The sequence below is a fragment of the Haliotis rufescens genome, unplaced genomic scaffold (assembly GCF_023055435.1).
Source record: "Haliotis rufescens isolate VD_foot unplaced genomic scaffold, xgHalRufe1.0.p SCAF_9, whole genome shotgun sequence".
Lineage (NCBI taxonomy): Eukaryota > Metazoa > Mollusca > Gastropoda > Lepetellida > Haliotidae > Haliotis > Haliotis rufescens.
The window spans coordinates 37,891,961-37,911,952 of NW_025964383.1; the positions used below are offsets into that span (position 1 = coordinate 37,891,961).

Consider the following 19,992-nt stretch of genomic DNA (forward strand, 5'->3'; position numbering starts at 1 on the left):
AATAATGTTAAAAGCGGCGTTAAACCCAACTCACTCACTCACTCATGACTTCCTCCCACATGAAGCTGATATCATATACTGTAGCAGCCAGCTCACTAGCCATGGCCCAACCTTCTATTTCTTTACATACTAGACACATCGTTCTGTTGATGGTTTATACATTCAATAATCAATGTAAAGAAGACCCGTGAAGATCCGGGGTAGAATAGGTCTTCAGCAACCCATGATTGCCGTAAAAGGTGATTATGCTTGTTGTAAAAGGTGACTAACGGGATCGGCTGGTCAGGTTCGCTGACTTGGTTGATGCATGTCATCGATCCCGATTGCATGGATCGATGATCATGATGTCAATCACTGGATTGTCTGGTCCATTCGTGACCAACTCGTGTTATTCCGGGACAAGCCGAATAGCGACTCGTGCCCCTCTCGTGGCCATTTTTGCGACCGGGTTCTGTCTTAGCGCAAACGGGCATACCTAAAACAATTGTCAAATCGTTGCGTATTGTTTCACATATATGTCCCCATATATTATATATATTTCAGATGCAATTAAAAGCACATCGGGACATGCGGATTTATACAATATGATTGACCACATTTAACTGTGTCTTGGGTATATTTTTAGATGCAAGACATATGTAAAATCATAAATTGTTTCTGAGGGATTCTTTGACGAAAAACTTGAAATCATACGCGCAGTCTGATTGGTTTGTCGTATTTTCGCACATAACATTCATCGATAGGGGGACGAGTCTTCTTGCAGGTTACGGAAAGGGGCGAGTGGTGACGAATGTGTCTGGTCCAGACTCGATTATTTACAGACCGCTGTCATATAGCTGGAATATTGCTTCTGTTGGCGTTACCCCGGATCTTCAAGGGTATGAAGGAGGACTGACCATCAGAGGGAGGAATACACTGCACCACAATGTGTGTGAAGTGACCTTGACAGGGACAGGGACGGGACAGGGAAACAACTCAGAATTTTTCCTGTCAGGGAGAGCTCTTTCCACAGCTGCCTGTTCAACACAATGTCACATCCACGATCAATAGTGGTATCTCAGTCTGAGAAGTACCACACTGAATGAACCAAAGTAAAATCTTCACTGTAGCTGACACAGGAGAGTTACCTCCCTTTGACCATTCCTTATTGGTAACGAGAGATAGGAGGTTAGTTTTTGCTTGGGATGAAAAATGTCACCTGTAGTACAGTACTGATTCAGCATCTACAAGGCTGGCATAATTTCCAACACATAAAGCAGGGACAGACACCTTTACAAGTTCGGGCCTTCCCAACTTATCAACAGTTCATTTCGGACCAGTTGTATATGTTAAACATACATAGGCAGATTCATCGGGGATCCAATGGGGGGATCCAATGGGGGGATCCAGGGTGTCCCGGATCCCCCTTTTGAAAACCAAATGTAGTATGTTGTAGACAATCTCCCCCTTTTCTCTCTCTCATACACTTCAGTCAACGTACTGCAACATGGGTCACTACTAGTCCCTCTCTGCCCATCTTCAAAGTTACCTACCCAGATTCAGACATTATAAATATAAAAGACAAATCGCATCTTGATTCAGTTAAACTAATAATACAAACAATCACTTGAGAATCAACAAGCAGTTATAATTAAAATGAATTGTAGTCTTAAACTTCTCTGCTAGACAGTGGGCGGTCGGGTAGCCTAGTGGTTAAAGCGTTCGCTCGTCACGCCGAAGACCCGGGTTCGATTCCCGACATGGGTACAATGTGTGAAGCCCATTTCTGGTGTCCCCCGCCGTGATATTGCTAGAATATTGCTAAAAGCGGCGTAAAATCATACTCACTCACTCACTCTGCTAGACAGTCGGGCAGGTGGAGGCAAATTTCATGCAGCCTGACAGAAAAGTTACCAGCCACATGCAGGCGGGCGGGCAGGCAGGCAGTTTTTTCGGACACTGATGTCACTCTGCTTTGCTTTCTGTTGTACAATATGAAGGTATTGTTTGGTTTATATTTTACAGTAACTGTGTACAAATGTTAGCCTGCGGAAACAAGTTTCAGTTAATCAAACTTTTTTTAATTCGATTAAGCCACGTTTTTTGTTTCCCTGGCCTCACGGATCATAGGAATGTTTAAAAAACCTGTAATATCAGTTTTTCATCACAGCTGTGAATTTCCTCTTCAAGGAGCCGCAGTCCTTTGTAATGATTACTGTGATGCCACACAATCAGGGCCACACTATCAAGGCCACACAAGCAAGGCCACACAATCAAGGCCACACGATCAGGGCCACTCTATCAAGGCCACACAATCAAGGCCACACGATCAGGGCCACACTATCAAGGCCACACAAGCAAGGCCACAAGAGCAAGGCCACACAAGCAAGGCCTCAAGAGCAAGGCCACACAAGCAAGGCCATACTATCAAGGCCACACGAGCAAGGTCACACGATCAGGGCCATACTATCAAGGCCACACAAGCAAGGCCACAAGAGCAAGGCCACAAGAGCAAGGCCACACAAGCAAGGCCACACAAGCAAGGCCACACTATCAAGGCCACACGAGCAAGGTCACACGATCAGGGCCATACTATCAAGGCCACACAAGCAAGGCCACAAGAGCAAGGCCACAAGAGCAAGGCCACACTATCAAGGCCACGCAAGCAAGGCCACACTATCAAGGCCACACTATCAAGGCCACACAAGCAAGGCCACACAAGCAAGGCCACACTATCAAGGCCACACTATCAAGGCCACACAAGCAAGGCCACACAAGCAAGGCCACACAAGCAAGGCCACACTATCAAGGCCACACAAGCAAGGCCACACTATCAAGGCCACACAAGCAAGGCCACACTATCAAGGCCACACTATCAAGGCCACACAAGCAAGGCCACACTATCAAGGCCACACTATCAAGGCCACACAAGCAAGGCCACACTATCAAGGCCACACAAGCAAGGCCACACTATCAAGGCCACACAAGCAAGGCCACACAAGCAAGGCCACACAAGCAAGGCCACACTATCAAGGCCACACAAGCAAGGCCACACAAGCAAGGCCACACTATCAAGGCCACACAATCACAAACTGAACAGCTAACAGGAACCTCGAGTCTTGAAATATTCCAGACTCATTTTCTTTTGTCACTGATGAGCTGCTGTGATATTTTCTTCATAGAAATAAGCATCGATTGAATTCAGATTGAATTCTGTTGTATAATCTGTCTTAAGCCTAACATTTGAAGGTTCTATTTTCCCTTAATTCCTGAAGGATTGTGACATGTTTTTCCTATGACTGATGAATATAATGTTATTTTAGCGTGTGTTGATGTCATCATTGTCAGTTTTGTTATTCTTGTCAAAGTAAGGTTTCATCTTAAAGATGTTCTGAGGAGGTCCCTGGAAAGATGATTATTCTGTTTGAATGTTATTAGATCATGGTTGATGCCTCTTTTTAAAAGCAAAGATTGAAATTTTATTTTTGAGTTACTTTGAAAGTTCGAGTGAAGGTTTTCCCAGAAGATGGACACTGTTTCATTCAACACATGTGTTAATCCCTTTGAGATTCCAAGGCAGAATGGGTCGGTCGGGTAGCCTAGTGGTTAAAGCGTTCGCTTGTCACGCCGAAGACCCGGGTTCTTTTCCTGACATGGGTACAATGTGTGAAGCCCATTTCTGGTGTTCCCTGCCGTGATATTGCAGGGATATTGCTAAAAGCGGCGTAAAACCATACTCACTCACTCCAAGGCAGAATAGGTCCCCGTACCCCATGTTGTACTGATACATGACACCCGTGAAGATCCGGGGTAGAATAGGTCTTCAGCAACCCATGCTTGCAGTAAAAGGCGACTATGCTTGTTGTGAAGGGGGACTATGCTTGTTGTGAAGGGGGACTATGCTTGTTGTAAAGGGGGACTATGCTTGTCGTAAAAGGGGACTATGCTTGTCGTAAGAGGCGACTATGCTTGTCGTAAAAGGGGACTATGCTTGTCGTAAGAGGCGACTATGCTTGTCGTAAGAGGCGACTATGCTTGTCGTAAGAGGCGACTATGCTTGTCGTAAGAGGTGACTATGCTTGTCGTAAGAGGCAACTATGCTTGTCGTAAAAGGTGACTATGCTTGTCGTAAGAGGTGACTATGCTTGTCGTAAGAGGCGACTATGCTTGTCGTAAAAGGTGACTATGCTTGTCGTAAGAGGCAACTATGCTTGTTGTAAAAGGTGACTATGCTTGTCGTAAAAGGTGACTATGCTTGTCGTAAAAGGCGACTATGCTCTCTCTCTCTCTCTTTCCCTTCTTTTTTCTCTCTCTCCTCTCTCTACCTTTTTCTCCCTCTTTCTCTTCTCTCTTCCCCTCTCTTTCCCTCTCTCTCCTCTCTCTCTTCTCTATCTACCTTCTCTCTCTTTGTTTCTCTCTTTTTCCTCTTTCTCTCCCCCTCTCTCTGTTTCTCTTTGCTTTCTTTCTCTTTTTTCCCTCTCTCCCTTCTCTCTCTCTACCTTTTCCCTCCCTTCTCCCTCTCTCTCCTTTCTAGATCTCTCTTTCTCAATCTCTCCACTCTCTCCCTCTTTCCCTCCCTTCTCTCTCAATCTCTCTCTCTCCCTTCTCTCTGTGTCTCCCTCTCTCTCCTCTCTCTCCCTCCCTTTTCTCTCAATCTCTCTCTCCCTTCTCTCTCTCCCTCTTTCCCTTTCACTCCCCTTTCTTGCTCTCTCCATCCCCCCTCCTCAGTCCCTCCCTCCCATAATCATACCTAAATTTAAACTCATCATCATGATATAAGAGACCTGTCAGGGAAGAGGCTTCCTCTGGCTTGTAAACATGTCCACATGCTATTCATGTGGGCTGTGGGGAATGTACTTGCACGGACATGACTGGGATTGAGACGAGAATCCTTCATCAGTACTAGTTGATATGGAAATATTATGAATGTAGATTGGGTGATATTCATTGATTTCTCCGCCTCTATTTGCATGTCTGATTAGGTTGGTAATTCCGTCATTATATTGTCGTTAGGAAACCATGTGGTTATGCAGGAAAAGGACACACTTTTTAGAAGCTGTGTAAGTTTGCAATTGCTTGCTGTAAGGTTTGAGGTGCAAAGAGTTTGGCAGCCACTCTCACATTGACATGGGTTACTGTGCATATTACACAATCAGTAGATACATATACAGCATTAGAAATTGGCACTAGTCCTGTAGTCCTTACCAAACTGCCCAATAGTAAAAGTATCCTAAGGACAAGTAAGAATTGGCCCATTTTAAGGGTTTTGCTATATGTTATCATTATAAGTACTAGTGGACAAAAACTGTTAGTTTCTAACCCTGATATATGTTTAAAGATCTGGGTGGGAATTGTTCCCCTAAGCAACCCATGCTTGTCTTGTGACACAACAAAATGGATCGGGTGGTCAGACTTGGTTGATCATGTGTCATCGTAACCCCAGACCAGTTCTAACCAGGACGTTTGCAGGGGCCTCCTTAAGCTGAGATGCTCTAACTGATATGCCGTGATATAAATGAAATACTGTTGAAAGCAGTGTAAAACCCAAATCACTGGCACATTCATTTTAATAGTTTACCAAGTACACGAAAACCTATCCGTAGAGATTTCTACAAAGTGTTGTTGGTTAACCTGCAGCCTACAGGCAGCTATATTTAAATTGAATCCAGTCAGGTAGATTTCATGTCTTACATCTGCATTATAAACTTGTTGAACTGCTCACTCAAAAGAAGTTAAGGATCGCCCGATCGCATATCACTATAGTTGGTCCTTAACTTCTTTTGAGTCGTATGGATCATTTCTCCACCATATCGTCATCTTTCTCATTCAATGCGTTGTTGTCTGGTTATGCAGAGGACAGTTTTAGGTAATAACCACCAGGTATTAGTGTCGAAGAGAATATACTGATTACTCCCTACACTCAAACCCCTTATCTCTATTGATTGGAATCCCCTATACTACATGGATCGTATTCGTTCAAGGAATTTATTCTGGTCGTTGCGACATAGTCAGAGTTAAGTACATAAGTGGATAGGAAATATTTTTATCTGCTGTCTGTTCAACACAAGCAGGAGGTGCGGTTCCTTGACAGAACGATTCTCGAGGTGTATTGTTATGGAGAGCCAGTAAGCCGGCACCATTGTTAAGTAACAAATTTGAGCCTTTACCCATTTGGAGATTTGGGAATTGAAATGTCTTGGAATGTTATTTTCTTGTGGTGGTTGTAGACGTGCAGATAGGTGAAGTGACGAGTTGTTGTGTTGCACTTGTGACAAGTTGGAGGAAGTGCCTGTATTAATTGGAGAAGTCATCAGATTTCTTGGCAGGTGTGTTTTACAAGATTATGGTATTTCTTGGTCAGTGAAGTGTTGGTTGTCTGATGGAGAATGGTTGATACTGTTTTGAAAAGGTAAGTACATGCATTTAAACATTTTTGCACAGATAACTTGGAAAGTTGTAGTAAGTAGGTCAAAATAATAATTCTTCTTCACGTTTTATTTTACAATTACCAAAAAAATCCTCGGTCTTAATTACATCTGAGAAAAAATGGCACTTTTTGTTGTGTTATTTCATCCCCCATGAGTCTTGTGTGTTGGAATTGCCATTGAGTGACTGGAATGCTTCCAATAATGGTTACTTTTTTAGTCCCTGGTGTAAATGATCATGGCGTGAACTTTTTTTCTGCATGCTATGTGAATTTTGCTCCTCAGTTCATGGATACAAGATGTTTTTGTGTCTGTATTATGTATGTAAGACTCACGTTCAGAAAGATATCTCGGGTATTTGTCGAATCTATTGTCAGACTTGTGGCAACATGGCGAAGTAATATACCTAAAAAACTGGAGATCATGGGAGATCGAAATTGAAAAGGAAATTACATTTTGTGTTCCCATTTTCTATCACCAAGAACAGATTTCAATAAAAAGTAGAAAAGGGTGACAAAACCTTTGAAGCTTCAGAGGTATATGATTTATTACCAAACAAAATGGCTTGAAGATGATTCAGTGGAACCATTTTCATATAGATGGAGGACAAAAGTTGTTATTATATCATAAGGATATTCAGTGGAATTATAATGTGTGGACACAAGGTCAAGGAGGTGGGGACTCAAGGTCAAGGAGGTGGGGACTCAAGGTCATGAGGTGAAGGTGAAATTGGGTTTAACATCGCGTCCAAGATTATTGCACTTATATAGCGACATGCTTGCACGTGTATGTGTGGCTGCTTGTACTTGCCGATTTATAGTGCTAGCTCACTGAGATACCATGCCTCAGTTTAACATGAATACCCCACTCAGACACAGTATACTGACTCCGAGCCGACCAGTCCTTGTTTTAGCCCTTTAATGCCAAGTGCCAGACATGGTAACAACAAGTACCATCTTCGTCTTTTGGTATGACGGGGCCGGGGATCGAATCCCAGACCTTGTCATGGTGTGTGGACTCAAGGTCATGGTGTTTGGACACAAGGTGATGGTGTGTAGACACAAGGTCATGGTGTGTAGACACAAGGTCATGGTGTGTGGACACAAGGTCATGGTGTGTGGACTCGAGGTCACTCACCCAGACAGTCCTCCCTGTCTCACTCACTCACTCACACAGTCCTTCTGTCTCTCTCTCTATCACTCACTCACTCCCCTCCCCGACCCGTGAAGATTCCGGGGTAGAATAGGTCTTCAGCAACCCATGCTTGCCGTAAAAGGTGACTTATGGTATCAGGTGGTTAGGCTCGCTGACCTGGTTGATGCATGTCATTGATCCCAATTGCGTGGATCGATGCTCGTGATATTAATCACTGGATTGTCTGGTCCAGACTGGATTATTTACAGACCGCCATCATATAGCTGGAATATTGCTGAGTGCGGCGTTAAACAACAAACCAACCAACCAACCACTCCCCTCCCCACTCCCCTTTACAAACAGGAAGCTGCACCCTGTGATGGATCAGCTCCTGCGTAGACAACATGATGCAGCCTTTGTCTGAACACAATCTACAACAGCGGTCAGCTCCATAAACCACCTGTCCTGAACTGCCGCGAGGACGCTATCTGCATCATCAGCCTCAGGGTATTATGTAATCAGTCTGATCGCAAAAAGTTCAATGTTGTCAGTTGCCGAACAGATGATCTTGTCTGATTGGTATTGATTTCTGAATTAAGTAATTTTTTCCCTTTCTTTTTCTAAGCCCTCTAGCTGCAAGGCTGAGTTTTGCCAGCCACTGTGCTGGGCAGAGGTTGTTTGTGTACTATTCGTATTGTTTGTTTGTATTCTGGTGGTAATTAAGACCCAGTATTCATTAATGTATTTCATCTTTTTTCTCCTTTTTTTTATACATTGGTGGCACACCTGACTCAGTCATCTAAAGATCCTCCCATTGCAGTGCAGAGTTGCATCCCTTTGACGTACCAGAAACCTATGAATGGGGTTTCAATCCTAGATTCTCTTTGGTTATTTTTCTAGCTTTGTCAGCACCATACCTGAGGTAAATATTTTATGACCAATGTTACTTTGGGATTTCCTCCTACGTCAAGCTGACATGCTGTGATGTAAATCAAATACAGTTTAAAGCGGTTTTTAACCCGACTGACACACTCAATATTTGTTTTGGACAAGCAGGTATTGAGTGAACTTCATTATGTTTATTTACACTGATGAAACATAACAAGGTGATATTAATTCCACTTCTTTACAACAGACCCGTGAAGATCCGGGGTAGAATAGGTCTTCAGCAACTCATGCTTGCTGTAAAAGGTGACTAAGAGGCGATTGGGTGGTCAGGCTTGCTGACTTGGTTGATGCATGTCATCAATCCCAATTGCTTGGATCGATGCTCATGATGTCAATCATTAGATTGTCTGGTCCAGACTCGATTAGTTACAGACCACCATCATATAGCTGAAATATTGCCGAGTGCGGCGTTAAACAACAAACCAACCTTCCCTTGTGGACTGAACTGATGGGTGCTCCAAGTTCGACTCTAACATAGATCAACTTTAAGCTCTAACCCTGTGTGGTACAGTGGTTACCTTCTTGGCTGGTTTCTCATTCTAATTGTACGGGGAACTTCATTAAGGGTGCATATAACATATGAGTGCGTATTATACACAAATAAATTTAAGTCTTGTGTACATTGATCAATTGGAAGGATGCCAATTGGGATTGTTCACTAGCCAATATATTAGCAAATATCGCTGTGGGCGCTTATTAGAGCAGGGCGCTTATTACGTTGAATACGGTAATTAATTGTATACTGTTGCACATGCACACTCTTCCTGTGCACTTGTCGAGATCCTGGGGCTGAAAGTCGACTCAATCGATACATACAAAGGTTGTCGATCAGAAAAGCTTGCAGGACGCTAACAGGGATAATTCTAGGGTGGGGCCTTGTGCTTTTAGTCCCTAAATTTGAAAAGAGGCCCACATTTTCAAATGATCATTTTAACATTGTGCTGTATGGGCGTACCTCTGGAATATGTTTTTTTGTCACATAAGGGCCCATGTCAGAAATTCCTTAAGTGAACCCTGCACCCAGTATTTTGAACTTACATTAAATTTACACCAAAACTGCCCCATGGATAATCTGGGTTAGAAGAGGTCCCTGTAATCTTTGCTTGTTGATAGTGTCAATTGATGTCACTTCACGTGAATTGGGTAGTCCGCTCTGTGGCTTGATGACTGTGTGGCAGCTGGTGGCAACTGGTCCTGTGTACAGGGGGCGGTCGGGTAGCCTAGTGGTTAAAGCGTTCGCTCATCACGCCGAAGACCCGGGTTGGATTCCCGACATGGGTACAATGTGTGAAGCCCATTTATGGTGTCCCCCGCCGTGATATTGCTGGAATATTGCTAAAAGTGGCGTAAAACCAAACTCACTCACTCACTCATGCCGAAGACCCCGGTTCGATTCCCGACATGGGTACAATGTGTGAAGCCCATTTCTGGTGTTGCCCGCCGTCATATTGCTGGAATATTGCTAAAAGCGGCGTAAAACCTCACTCACTCCTGTGTACAGGCACAGGTCACAGACCAGGCGGAGTTAAGCATTGTTCATTACAGAGTGTCCTTGGATGGGCAACCATGTTTGGCTCCCGAGAGTTTCTCGGGCTTCGGTCCTGCCCCACACTGAAGCACATGTAGCACATGTAGCACATGTAGCACATGTGGTGTCTCCTTCGACAGGTGACTTTGTCTGAAATGTGCCTCTGTTCGCCCAGCAGTGAATGGGTGCCCGGTGGGATGAGATGGTAATTATTGTGTGTCATTGTACCCTGAAGGCATGCTTTCTGTAATTGGTTTATTTGGTCCAGACTTGATCATCACTGACTGCAGCTTTAACCAAATGCTGTTTTTGATTACCTCTAAAAGTATTTGCTTTGAAACTTCGAGTCTTGAGTTTATATTTTCGATTCACGTATCAAGAATATTGCCTCCCTTCTGGCTCATGGGACTGTAAACAAGGTTTTTAGGTCTCTAGACCTTTGCACAGTGTCGTAAAGTTTCACCATATTACTTCCTGAAGAAAACGTTTTCCGTTTTCAAGAACATGCAATTGAACGAGAGAACATTGATTTCCTGTACTCTACATCATCTCATCCGTTTTTCTTTAATTTGGTGCGGACTTCAAACTAGCACTCAGCTAGGCACATATGTGAAGGGATCTTTGGAATTACACTTTATAATATTGATTGAGAAAGTCCTGCAATAAAGTCTATCAAAGAGTTTGAGTTGTGGTAGAACGGAGGTATCTGTTGATTTGCATCTTACGTTGAGGGTTCTGTCTAGCGGTTTGTCTGTACCTGTCTGAGACTGGAGTTGATCAGTCTACAGGTGCTCACTCCAGCAGTGCTGTGTCATTGGAGCCACCTCATTCTATGATTGCCGGCACAGCTTGCAGTTAGTGCTGCTCTTTGTGGTGCACTTCGGGGTGCATTTCGTGGTGCACCTCGGGTTGCAGTTAGTGCTTGGAGTTTTCAAAGCAGTTTTCTGGTAATACCGATGGCAGTTTCTTGTTTTTCAGTAGGGCCTGTGGTCAAAGTGTTTACGTGTTTGATGAAGCCTTTGGTTTGGACTTGCTGTGCTTGTACAGTTTGGAAATAAGGCTTATCATCAGCGACATTTTCCTTAGCAGCTGGAGATTATATTTATTATTACTCACTGTTTCGATATTTTGGGTACCAATTTGTCATATTTATCGTCAGTGATAATCATGACAACTAGACATCCTAATAATCATTGGTGCAGTAACTGTTTCAAAGCAATGTCGGGGCGGTCGGGTAGCCTAGTGGTTAAAGCGTTCGCTCGTCATGCCGAAGCCCCGGGTTCGAATCCCAACATGGGTACAATATGTGAAGCCCATTTTTTGGTGTCCCCCGCCGTGATATTGCTGGAATATTGCTAAAAGCGGCGTAAAACATAACTCACTCACTCACTCACTCATAGCAATGTCAAGAGGCTACAGCACAGCCTGTGTTCACACCCTGTTCACACCAATGACCCACATTCTGTGTTGAAATAGGCCGTCACCAAATTGTGCTGTTTGTAAGATGCTACCAAATAGATCGGGTGGTCAGACTCGGTAACTTGGTTGATTGCCTGTCATCATACGGGGACAGTGTGGATCATTGCCCGCAGTCTCAATCACTAGATTGTCTGGACCAGATTCTGTTATTTCCAGGCTGCCATGATATAGCTGGAATAATGCTGAGTGGGGTGTTAAACAACAAACAAACCAACTAAACATTGATGAAACTTTGATCAACTGACTTTGTACTTTGTTCATACGCTCGCACAACATCATGACGAGAGTTCACTGCATCCTCTGTCATAGTGTTGCTGGAATATGAGTAAACGCAGCCCAAGAACCCAGCCACCACCTCTAGGGACAGATCTTGGAGGATTTAACACCACCTCGCTGTAGTCAGAAATAGGGCAGCCACACTTCAAATAATGTTGGTGGACTTCCAGTGTGATATTTCCTCTGTGGGCTCCATATCAGCTGATATCAGTCCCGTGAAGATCCAGGGTAGAACAGGTCTTCAGCAACCTATACTTAACGTAAAAGGCGACTGTGCTTGTCGTAAGAGGCGACAAACGGATCGTGTGATCAGGCTCGCTGACTTGGTTGATGCATGTCATCGATCCCAATTGTGTGGATCAATGCGCATGATGTCAATCACTGGATTGTCTGTTCCAGACTTGATTATTTAAAGATAGCCATCATATAGCTGGAATATTGCTGAATGCGGCGTTAAACAACAAAGAAACAAACAATTATTAACAACGATAGATGGTGGGAGGCAGTGCTTAATCTCATGTGCTACATTTGTTTTGAGTTGATGATAAACTAAGCAGGGACATAGACAATGCTTTGGAGGAGGTCTCTTGTTGCCTGATATTGATTGAAATTTGATCTTATGGCTAGAGTCGTCTTGCTAGAATACTCATGTGGCTCTTTTACTTAAACTGGGTTAATATGGTTGAGAAAGAAATAAGAAAAAAAGATCTTTTGCATATCTATCTTGCTTCAGAATTGTAGATCTTATGCTTGATTTAATATATTAAGAAAATGGTCTTTGTTTTCCTTCATGACTGAACAAAACAGGTTCTTTTATTTTTGGGGTAGGAATTGAAATCCTGGGAATATCATTTTTCCTTTTCTTTTTTTAACTTTCTTTTTTTTCAAAATCGAATTTCATCTTGTTGCTTAGAATTGCAACTTCGAAATAAATGTGTTACAGTGTTTACAGTGTTTACAATAAGATTGGATAATTTTGGAACAATAAATAATTGCTAAATGTTGCCTGAAAACTGAGCATACAACGAGAAGTCATTTAGAGATGAGGATGAAACAAACGGGTATGAAATATAATCAAAAGTGAGTGAAAAAATACCTAATTTTCTATCAGGAGTGTCCACGATTAGACGATGGTAATTTGAGTGAATATCCTTCGATGAATCATTAAGCATCATCTGTGGAAAATTTCCCAGCCATCCATCGTGCACAAACTGTAAAGCCCGGGACGAAGAGGAAGAACATTCCCTGCAGGTAACGAGGCTCCATTGTTCCGTAAGGCCATCGTGTAGTCAACATCTGCCATATTTGCTCCAGTGCAGAATTGCCTGCTGCATTCACTGCAGTGGGATTTGGTTCAAAGCTGTAGTTCTGCAGTCATGAGCTTCTGTGTGCTTCTGACAGAGTGAATTGCCGTCTTCCCAGCTGATTGATTACGCTGAGGTAGCAAATCTGGTTGTCGTTTTTGGAAATCGGACTGTCGCCATGAGTAATGTATGAAGATAGTTGAGAGATGATCGTGGAGATAAACCAAAGCGAAAATCAATACTCACTAACAACAGTATTGAGGACGGAGTCCACATGGTGGGGCTGAGGCTTGCAACTACGTCCACTCCATGTGACAAGGGGGCACTACGGCGACGGGGACCTTTGGCCACTTGACTGGCGGCGGACTTCGATGTTTCAAATCGACGCTCTAAGTGCAGGTATAAGTCTAACAGGAAGGTAATCGGTTTGTGCCAGCATTCAAAACTGTCATTTCTCCTAAAGGTTGTGGGTATTCTGGGCTGTGTCACAAGCGTAGGTATTGTCATTGTGGTCAGATATACTACAAGGCTGTCACAAGCATTGGTATTGTCATTGAGGTCGGATATACTACCTGACTGTGTCACAAGCGTAGGTATTGTCATTGTGGTCAAATATACTACCTGACTGTGTCACAAGCATTGGTATTGTCATTGTGGTCAGATGTACTACAAGGCTGTCACAAGCATTGGTATTGTCATTGAGGTCAGATATACTACCTGACTGTGTCACAAGCATAGGTATTGTCATTGAGGTCAGATATACGACAAGGCTGTCACAAGCATAGGTATTGTCATTGAGGTCGGGTTTACGACCTGACTGTGTCACAAGCATAGGTATTGTCATTGAGGTCGGATATACTACCTGACTGTGTCACAAGCGTAGGTATTGTCATTGAGGTCGGATATACTACAAGGCTGTCACAAGCATTGGTATTGTCATTGTGGACAGATATACTACCTGACTGTGTCACAAGCATAGGTATTGTCATTGAGGTCAGATATACGACAAGGCTGTCACAAGCATAGGTATTGTCATTGAGGTCGGGTTTACGACCTGACTGTGTCACAAGCATAGGTATTGTCATTGAGGTCGGATATACTACCTGACTGTGTCACAAGCGTAGGTATTGTCATTGAGGTCGGATATACTACAAGGCTGTCACAAGCATTGGTATTGTCATTGTGGACAGATATACTACCTGACTGTGTCACAAGCGTAGGTATTGTCATTGAGGTCGGATATACTACAAGGCTGTCACAAGCATTGGTATTGTCATTGAGGTCGGATATACTACAAGGCTGTCACAAGTGTAGGTATTATCATTGAGGTCAGATATACTACAAGGCTGTCACAAGTGTAGGTATTGTCATTGAGGTCAGATATACTACAAGGCTATTACAAGCATTGGTATTGTCATTGAGGTCTGATATACCACCTGACTGTGTCACAAGCGTAGGTATTATCATTGAGTTGGAATATACTACAAGGCTGTCACAAGCATAGGTATTGTCATTAAGGTCAAATATACTACCTGACTGTGTCACAAGCGTAGGTATTGTCATTGTGGTCAAATATACTACCTGACTGTGTCACAAGCATTGGTATTGTCATTGTGGTCAGATGTACTACAAGGCTGTCACAAGCATTGGTATTGTCATTGAGGTCAGATATACTACCTGACTGTGTCACAAGCATAGGTATTGTCATTGAGGTCAGATATACGACAAGGCTGTCACAAGCATAGGTATTGTCATTGAGGTCGGGTTTACGACCTGACTGTGTCACAAGCATAGGTATTGTCATTGAGGTCGGATATACTACCTGACTGTGTCACAAGCGTAGGTATTGTCATTGAGGTCGGATATACTACAAGGCTGTCACAAGCATTGGTATTGTCATTGTGGACAGATATACTACCTGACTGTGTCACAAGCATAGGTATTGTCATTGAGGTCAGATATACGACAAGGCTGTCACAAGCATAGGTATTGTCATTGAGGTCGGGTTTACGACCTGACTGTGTCACAAGCATAGGTATTGTCATTGAGGTCGGATATACTACCTGACTGTGTCACAAGCGTAGGTATTGTCATTGAGGTCGGATATACTACAAGGCTGTCACAAGCATTGGTATTGTCATTGTGGACAGATATACTACCTGACTGTGTCACAAGCGTAGGTATTGTCATTGAGGTCGGATATACTACAAGGCTGTCACAAGCATTGGTATTGTCATTGAGGTCGGATATACTACAAGGCTGTCACAAGTGTAGGTATTATCATTGAGGTGGGATATACTACAAGGCTGTCACAAGTGTAGGTATTGTCATTGAGGTCAGATATACTACAAGGCTATTACAAGCATTGGTATTGTCATTGAGGTCTGATATACCACCTGACTGTGTCACAAGCGTAGGTATTATCATTGAGTTGGAATATACTACAAGGCTGTCACAAGCATAGGTATTGTCATTAAGGTCAAATATACTACCTGACTGTGTCACAAGCATTGGTATTGTCATTGAGGTCGGATATACTACCTGACTGTGTCACAAGCATAGGTATTGTCATATAGGTCAGATATACTACAAGGCTGTCACAAGCATAGGTATTGTCATTGAGGTCGGATATACTACAAGGCTGTCACAAGCGTAGGTATTGTCATTGTGGACAGATATACTACAAGGCTGTCACAAGCATAGGTATTGTCATTGATGTCAAATATACTACCTGACTGTGTCACAAGCATAGGTATTGTCATTGAGGTCAGATATACTACAAGGCTGTCACAAGCATAGGTATTGTCATTGAGGTCAGATATACTAGCTGACTGTCACAAGCATTGGAATTGTCATTGAGGTCAGATATACTACAAGGCTGTCACAAGCGTAGGTATTGTCATTGAGGTCGGATATACTACAAGGCTGTCACAAGCGTAGGTATTGTCATTCAGGTCGGATATACTACAAGGCTGTCACAAGCATTGGTATTGTCATTGATGTCAAATATACTACCTGACTGTGTCACAAGCGTAGGTATTGTCATTGAGGTCAGATATACTACAAGGCTGTCACAAGCAAAGGTATTGTCATTGAGGTCGGATATACTACCTGACTGTGTCACAAGCATAGGTATTGTCATTGAGTTCGGATATACTACCTGACTGTGTCACAAGCATAGGTATTGTCAATGAGGTCGGCTATACTACAAGGCTGTCACAAGCATTGGTATTGTCATTGAGGTCAGATATACTACAAGGCTGTCACAAGCATTGGTATTGTCATTGTGGACAGATATACTACCTGACTGTGTCTCAAGCATAGGTATTGTCATTGAGGTCAGATATACGACAAGGCTGTCACAAGCATAGGTATTGTCATTGAGGTCGGGTTTACGACCTGACTGTGTCACAAGCATAGGTATTGTCATTGAGGTCGGATATACTACCTGACTGTGTCACAAGCGTAGGTATTGTCATTGAGGTCGGATATACTACAAGGCTGTCACAAGCATTGGTATTGTCATTGTGGACAGATATACTACCTGACTGTGTCACAAGCGTAGGTATTGTCATTGAGGTCGGATATACTACAAGGCTGTCACAAGCATTGGTATTGTCATTGAGGTCGGATATACCACCTGACTGTGTCACAAGCGTAGGTATTATCATTGAGTTGGAATATACTACAAGGCTGTCACAAGCATAGGTATTGTCATTAAGGTCAAATATACTACCTGACTGTGTCACAAGCGTAGGTATTGTCATTGTGGTCAAATATACTACCTGACTGTGTCACAAGCATTGGTATTGTCATTGTGGTCAGATGTACTACAAGGCTGTCACAAGCATTGGTATTGTCATTGAGGTCAGATATACTACCTGACTGTGTCACAAGCATAGGTATTGTCATTGAGGTCAGATATACGACAAGGCTGTCACAAGCATAGGTATTGTCATTGAGGTCGGGTTTACGACCTGACTGTGTCACAAGCATAGGTATTGTCATTGAGGTCGGATATACTACCTGACTGTGTCACAAGCGTAGGTATTGTCATTGAGGTCGGATATACTACAAGGCTGTCACAAGCATTGGTATTGTCATTGTGGACAGATATACTACCTGACTGTGTCACAAGCATAGGTATTGTCATTGAGGTCAGATATACGACAAGGCTGTCACAAGCATAGGTATTGTCATTGAGGTCGGGTTTACGACCTGACTGTGTCACAAGCATAGGTATTGTCATTGAGGTCGGATATACTACCTGACTGTGTCACAAGCGTAGGTATTGTCATTGAGGTCGGATATACTACAAGGCTGTCACAAGCATTGGTATTGTCATTGTGGACAGATATACTACCTGACTGTGTCACAAGCGTAGGTATTGTCATTGAGGTCGGATATACTACAAGGCTGTCACAAGCATTGGTATTGTCATTGAGGTCGGATATACTACAAGGCTGTCACAAGTGTAGGTATTATCATTGAGGTGGGATATACTACAAGGCTGTCACAAGTGTAGGTATTGTCATTGAGGTCAGATATACTACAAGGCTATTACAAGCATTGGTATTGTCATTGAGGTCTGATATACCACCTGACTGTGTCACAAGCGTAGGTATTATCATTGAGTTGGAATATACTACAAGGCTGTCACAAGCATAGGTATTGTCATTAAGGTCAAATATACTACCTGACTGTGTCACAAGCATTGGTATTGTCATTGAGGTCGGATATACTACCTGACTGTGTCACAAGCATAGGTATTGTCATATAGGTCAGATATACTACAAGGCTGTCACAAGCATAGGTATTGTCATTGAGGTCGGATATACTACAAGGCTGTCACAAGCGTAGGTATTGTCATTGTGGACAGATATACTACAAGGCTGTCACAAGCATAGGTATTGTCATTGATGTCAAATATACTACCTGACTGTGTCACAAGCATAGGTATTGTCATTGAGGTCAGATATACTACAAGGCTGTCACAAGCATAGGTATTGTCATTGAGGTCAGATATACTAGCTGACTGTCACAAGCATTGGAATTGTCATTGAGGTCAGATATACTACAAGGCTGTCACAAGCGTAGGTATTGTCATTGAGGTCGGATATACTACAAGGCTGTCACAAGCGTAGGTATTGTCATTCAGGTCGGATATACTACAAGGCTGTCACAAGCATTGGTATTGTCATTGATGTCAAATATACTACCTGACTGTGTCACAAGCGTAGGTATTGTCATTGAGGTCAGATATACTACAAGGCTGTCACAAGCAAAGGTATTGTCATTGAGGTCGGATATACTACCTGACTGTGTCACAAGCATAGGTATTGTCATTGAGTTCGGATATACTACCTGACTGTGTCACAAGCATAGGTATTGTCAATGAGGTCGGCTATACTACAAGGCTGTCACAAGCATTGGTATTGTCATTGAGGTCAGATATACTACAAGGCTGTCACAAGCATTGGTATTGTCATTGTGGACAGATATACTACCTGACTGTGTCTCAAGCATAGGTATTGTCATTGAGGTCAGATATACGACAAGGCTGTCACAAGCATAGGTATTGTCATTGAGGTCGGGTTTACGACCTGACTGTGTCACAAGCATAGGTATTGTCATTGAGGTCGGATATACTACCTGACTGTGTCACAAGCGTAGGTATTGTCATTGAGGTCGGATATACTACAAGGCTGTCACAAGCATTGGTATTGTCATTGTGGACAGATATACTACCTGACTGTGTCACAAGCGTAGGTATTGTCATTGAGGTCGGATATACTACAAGGCTGTCACAAGCATTGGTATTGTCATTGAGGTCGGATATACTACAAGGCTGTCACAAGTGTAGGTATTATCATTGAGGTGGGATATACTACAAGGCTGTCACAAGTGTAGGTATTGTCATTGAGGTCAGATATACTACAAGGCTATCACAAGCATTGGTATTGTCATTGAGGTCTGATATACCACCTGACTGTGTCACAAGCGTAGGTATTATCATTGAGGTGGAATATACTACAAGGCTGTCACAAGTGTAGGTATTGTCATTGAGGTCGGATATACTACAAGGCTGTCACAAGCATAGGTATTGTCATTAAGGTCAAATATACTACCTGACTGTGTCACAGCCATTGGTATTGTCATTGAGGTCAAATATACTACAAGGCTGTCACAAGCATAGGTATTGTCATATAGGTCAGATATACTACAAGGCTGTCACAAGCATAGGTATTGTCATTGAGGTCGGATATACTACAAGGCTGTCACAAGCGTAGGTATTGTCATTGTGGACAGATATACTACAAGGCTGTCACAAGCATAGGTATTGTCATTGATGTCAAATATACTACCTGACTGTGTCACAAGCATAGGTATTGTCATTGAGGTCAGATATACTACAAGGCTGTCACAAGCATAGGTATTGTCATTGAGGTCAGATATACCACCTGACTGTGTCACAAGCATAGGTATTGTCATTGAGGTCAGATATACTACAAGGCTGTCACAAGCATAGGTATTGTCATTGAGGTCGGATATACTACCTGACTGTGTCACAAGCATAGGTATTGTCATTGAGGTCAAATATACTACAAGGCTGACACAAGCATTGGTATTGTCATTGAGGTCGGATATACTACCTGACTGTGTCACAAGCATAGGTATTGTCATTGAGGTCAGATATACTACAAGGCTGTCACAAGCATAGGTATTGTCATTGAGGTCGGATATACTACCTGACTGTGTCACAAGCATAGGTATTGTCATTGAGTTCGGATATACTACCTGACTGTGTCACAAGCATAGGTATTGTCAATGAGGTCGGCTATACTACAAGGCTGTCACAAGCATTGGTATTGTCATTGAGGTCAGATATACTACAAGGCTGTCACAAGCATAGGTATTG

The 19,992-nt window shown here is 42.9% G+C and overlaps 1 protein-coding gene across 14 annotated transcripts in view; it reads left to right on the plus strand.

Moving 5' to 3' along the window:
- Positions 1 to 19,992, plus strand: part of LOC124139544 (disks large homolog 2-like) — a 362,823-nt gene that overhangs the window by 58,243 nt on the left and 284,588 nt on the right. The window contains exon 1 of one of the 14 annotated variants that reach the window (XM_048391391.1): positions 13,430 to 13,472. The exons of the other annotated variants lie outside the window; for them this stretch is intronic. Coding sequence (XP_048247348.1) covers positions 13,445 to 13,472 — 28 coding nt within the window. The 5' untranslated portion in view covers positions 13,430 to 13,444. Of the gene's footprint in view, positions 1 to 13,429; positions 13,473 to 19,992 lie in introns of those variants that run through there. 14 annotated transcript variants of the gene reach the window in all.